The sequence below is a fragment of the Octopus bimaculoides genome, chromosome 29, assembly GCF_001194135.2.
Source record: "Octopus bimaculoides isolate UCB-OBI-ISO-001 chromosome 29, ASM119413v2, whole genome shotgun sequence".
Lineage (NCBI taxonomy): Eukaryota > Metazoa > Mollusca > Cephalopoda > Octopoda > Octopodidae > Octopus > Octopus bimaculoides.
Window position 1 is genome coordinate 1,921,728 of NC_069009.1, and position 4,670 is coordinate 1,926,397.

A 4,670-nucleotide genomic window follows, 5' to 3' on the forward strand; every position below is an offset into this window, starting at 1 on the left:
GTGGTGGTGGTGGTGGTGGTGGTGGTCTAGGTGATGGTTGCAGTGGTGGTGGTGATGGTGGTGGTTGTAGTGGTGGTGATCATGGTGACAATGACGACAACAACAACAACAACGATGATTAATGTCTGTCTGTTCGTCCTCCTTTGTCTTCCTTCTAAATTTGTCTTTTTCTTTTCCTCCCCCTCTGTTCTTCCCTTCCAGACTTAAGCGCCAAGCTCAATGTTACGAATGCCTTGAAGAGTGAATGGAAAATTGAAGAGGAAAAATATGAAGAACGCTTGGAACGCATGGAACAGCAACGAACTGAAGAACAAGCATATTGGCAGAGACAGTTGCGAGAGAGGGAGGAGGAGATAGAGATGTTGAGAAGGTAGGTTTTGAAAGGTGGTGGGAGGAAGAGAGAAAGAGAGAGAGGTGGAGCGAGAAACTGGTAGAGAGAGGAGGAGATGGAGATGTTGGGAAGGTAAGGTTTTGAAAGGTGGTGGGAGGAAGAGAGAAAAAGAGAGAGGGAGAGGGAGAAATTGGTGGAGAGAGGAGGAGGAGAAACTGGTAGAGAGAGGAGGAGGAAGAAACTGGTAGAGAGAGGAGGAGGGAGAAACTGGTAGAGAGAGGAGGAGATGTTGAGGAAGTAAGGTTTTGAAAGGTGGTGGGAGGAAGAGAGGAAAAGAGAGAGGTGGAGGGAGAAACTGGTAAAGAGAGGAGGAGGAAGAAACTGGTAGAGAGAGGAGGAGGGAGAATCTGGTAGAGAGAGGAGGAGATGGAGATGTTGAGAAAGTAAGGTTTTGGAAGGTGGAGGGAGGAAGAGACACAAATGTAACGTGGTGCCATCTGTGGACGATTTCAGGGGCAAGATGTGTAAACTGGATGAGGAACGAAGACTCTACGAGGAACTGAAGAGAGGAATGGAATGGAATATGGTGGAATCACAGGAGACCATTCTGGAGGAACGCAGACGAATGGAGCAAGGCAAGTACGCTGGTTGTGCATATGTGTGTTTATGTATGTCTTTGGGTGTGGAGGCGCAATGGCCCAGTGGTTAGGGCAGCGGACTCGCGGTCATAGGATCGCGGTTTCGATTCCCAGAATGGGCGTTGTGAGTGTTTATTGAGCGAAAACACCTAAAGCTCCACGAGGCTCCAGCAGGGGATGGTGGCGAACCCTGCTGTACTCTTTCACCACAACTTTCTCTCACTCTTACTTCCTGTTTCTGTTGTGCCTGTAATTCAAAGGGTCAGCCTTGTCACACCCTGTGGAGGTGCAATGGCCCATTGGTTAGGGCACACAAACATATACACACACACACATACATATATATATATATATATATATATATATATATACATATATACGACGGGCTTCTTTCAGTTTCCGTCTACCAAATCCACTCACAAGGCTTTGGTCGGCCCGAGGCTATAGTAGAAGACACTTGCCCAAGGTGCCACGCAGTTGGACTGAACCCGGAACCATGTGGTTCGTAAGCAAGCTACTTACCACACAGCCACTCGTACACCATTATAACTATGTGACAAAAAAATGTTGGTAGAGAAACTAAAATAACATGAATAACGCTAAAGTGAAGACCAAATATGTTGGTGTGTGTGCTTAATTGGAAAAATATGACCATCCCCAAGTATAACGATATTCTTGAAAATTCCTCTGTATTTATTCTTCGCTTTAGGCTTTGATGCAGCTTTGAAGAAGCGAGAGCATGAATTTCGCCTCAAGGTCGATGAAATGAACAACACTCTACGAATAGAAAACTTACAGGTATTTTTTTCTATTTTTATCTTTAACTTTGTTTTAGTCATTGGATAGCGGCCATGCTGGGGCATCACCATGAAAGGACATGGTCGAATGCATGATGGTAGCATTCTGAAAATTCTTACATATGACCAACAAGTAGAGGGATACTATGGTAAAGGAAGACCTATATAATGGTGATGATGATGTGTAACACGGTTTTTTCCTTGGGTAGCAAGTGTTATTTCTTATTTGTTTACCCCTAGAAAGTGTGAAAAATGGCTAACATTTCCTTCAAACTTTGCTTTTCTTATATTTATTCAAATCCCCCAAAAATTCCTCTCAACACATGGCTATGATGTTCCCCCACTATTTCTGCTCATGATCAGAGATGCACATATCGTCAGCCACCAAGAGACATGCTCAACTGGTTATGGTCAAACAACTGACAAGCAAATCTGTGGTATTGAGCAGAATATTTGCTATAACGATATTTCTGCTTCAGCAACTCAGGACTGAATCTGTTTGAAATGTAATGGGAAAAAAATGGTCAGTTTCAAAACATTGATCTCCAGTTGACAAAGGAAAGAATTTAAACGGAATATTGGTCATTTCCTGTGATTTCAAGATAGAAACAAATAAGAAATAACATTTACTGACCAAAGACAAAAAATAAAATTTTATTTTGCTACACAGTTTTATTATTATTATTATTATTATTATTATTATTATTATTATTATTGATATACATTATTTACATTATTTACATTTGACGGATATTTGTCCTCATCTTGTTTGTTGTTAACACAACGTTTCGGCTGATATACCCTCCAGCCTTCATCAGGTGTCTTGGGGAAATTTCGAACCTGGTTTCTCATCCCTAAGGCATTTTTCGATATTGTTATTATTATTATTATTTTTATTCAGGTCACTGCTTGGAATTGAACTTGGAGTCTTGGAGTTAGTAGCCTGCTCGCTTAACCACTACGCAAGATGAGGAGAAATATCCGTCAAATGTAAATAATGTACATAATTCCTCATCTCTTAAATATAGAACTGTATTATTAATATGTTTTCCATCTTCTTTTATGTTTAAAAAGCGACAGATAGTGTCCAAAGAACTTGAGCAGTTGAAGGAAAGTATACAAGAGAGGGAGAAAGACTTGCTCAAGACTGATGCTGATTTGAAACAGATGGAGAAAGTTTTGGGTGAGAAAACACTTCAGATGAGTGACCAGGTGTCCATCTATGAAGACAGGTGGGTGCCACACACACACACACACACGCACATGCACATGCACGCATGCAAAGGCCATGGGTTTCCATGCAGCACGGAATTTTGTCAGTGAACAGGTCACAATTTCAAAGCGACGAAAATATTTTGGTAAATTAAATTTAAATGTTGAAGTAAATCTAACGGTTTTTGTGTTTCTTAATTGGCTTATAAACACCTTCCACGCTGCAATTGTTTTCATTCCAGCACACGATCTCAGATCAGGTCACTTGCTATGCAAGTACATCTCCATAATATATATATATATATATATATATATATATATATATATATATATATATATATATATATATATATATACTCCCTTTTACTCTTTTACTTGTTTCAGTCACTTGACTGCGGCCATGCTTTTAATTTTATTTTAGAAATTTACATGTTGAGTCAGAAAGTTATCTATGATTTGATGAATGGGTCAGTGATAAAAAAAGTTTGCTGTCCTCTGCTTACACCATGTAAAATTTATCCTCACGTTCTCAAGAGACTGGTTGCCTAGCTTCATATCAAACTAGATATTTCTCCATTTCTAGTCATTTTAACCACAACGAAGATGTCCAACAGTTTGCATCAAATTTTGGTGTTCTTTCATGTACCCTTCTCTGCCCCTTTATCCCAAAGTAGATTGTGCATTGTTAAATTAACTGGGTACATCATCTTTGTGTCAACAGATTGAAAGAGCTCTCTCTTCAGCTGGTACAGAGTGAGAAAAGCAGGGAAAAACTGTTACAGGAGCTGGAGTTGAAGTAAGTATTGTCTCAAGCCAACTTCTTCCATATAAACACCCACATAAACTCTCTCTCTTTCTCTCTCTCTTTCTCTCTCTCTCTCTCTCTCTCTCTCTCTCTCTCACACACACACACAGACATACGTATTTAAATAAAAAAATTATGTAATATGGGTGTGTAGTTAAGAAGTTTGCTTCCCAACCATGAGGTTTGGGGTTCAGTCCTACTGCACAGCACCTTATATCTTCCAAGGCCTTGTGAGTGGATTTGGTAGACAGAAACTGAAAGAGGTTCACACACAGATACATACACAAACATATACACACACACACGTGTCTTCTACTGTAGCCTCGGGCCGACCAAAGCCTTGTGAGTGGATTTGGTAGATGGAAACTGAAAGAAGCCCATCATATATATGTATATATATGTGTGTGTGTGTGTGTGTGTGTGTGTGTGTGTGTGTGTATGTTTGTGTGTCTGTGTTTGTCCCCCCAACATCGCTTGACAACTGATGCTGGTGTGTTTACGTCCCCGTAACTTAGTGGTTCGGCAAAAGCGAAATGAGAAAATGGAAGGGAATAGGTGGTATTCACAATACAATGTCTGCAAGTTGATGAATACCACCTATTCCCCTCCATTTTCTTATTGCTATACATATATATATGTGAATACCCGTCAGAGTGTAAGTATCTTGAGAGAAAAGCTGAACATTAGAAGCATCAGTTGTGGTGTGCAAGAGAGACGATTGCGCTGGTATGGACATGTGGTGAGAATGGATGAGGATAGCTGCGTGAAAAAGTGCCACACCCTAACAGTTGAGGGAACCCGTGGAAGAGGTAGGCCCAGGAAGACCTGGGCTGAGGTGGTGAGGCAAGACCTTCGTACATTGGGCCTCACCGAGGCGATGACTACTG

The 4,670-nt window shown here is 40.9% G+C and overlaps 1 protein-coding gene across 1 annotated transcript in view; it reads left to right on the plus strand.

Annotated features, from left to right (window-relative positions):
* The window catches only part of LOC106879073 (coiled-coil domain-containing protein 57), a 29,234-nt gene that overhangs the window by 10,378 nt on the left and 14,186 nt on the right, over nt 1–4,670 (plus strand). The window contains exons 4-8 of the mRNA XM_014928503.2: nt 202–370; nt 845–966; nt 1,679–1,767; nt 2,841–2,998; nt 3,700–3,774. Coding sequence (XP_014783989.1) covers nt 202–370; nt 845–966; nt 1,679–1,767; nt 2,841–2,998; nt 3,700–3,774 — 613 coding nt within the window. The remainder of the gene's footprint in view (nt 1–201; nt 371–844; nt 967–1,678; nt 1,768–2,840; nt 2,999–3,699; nt 3,775–4,670) is intronic.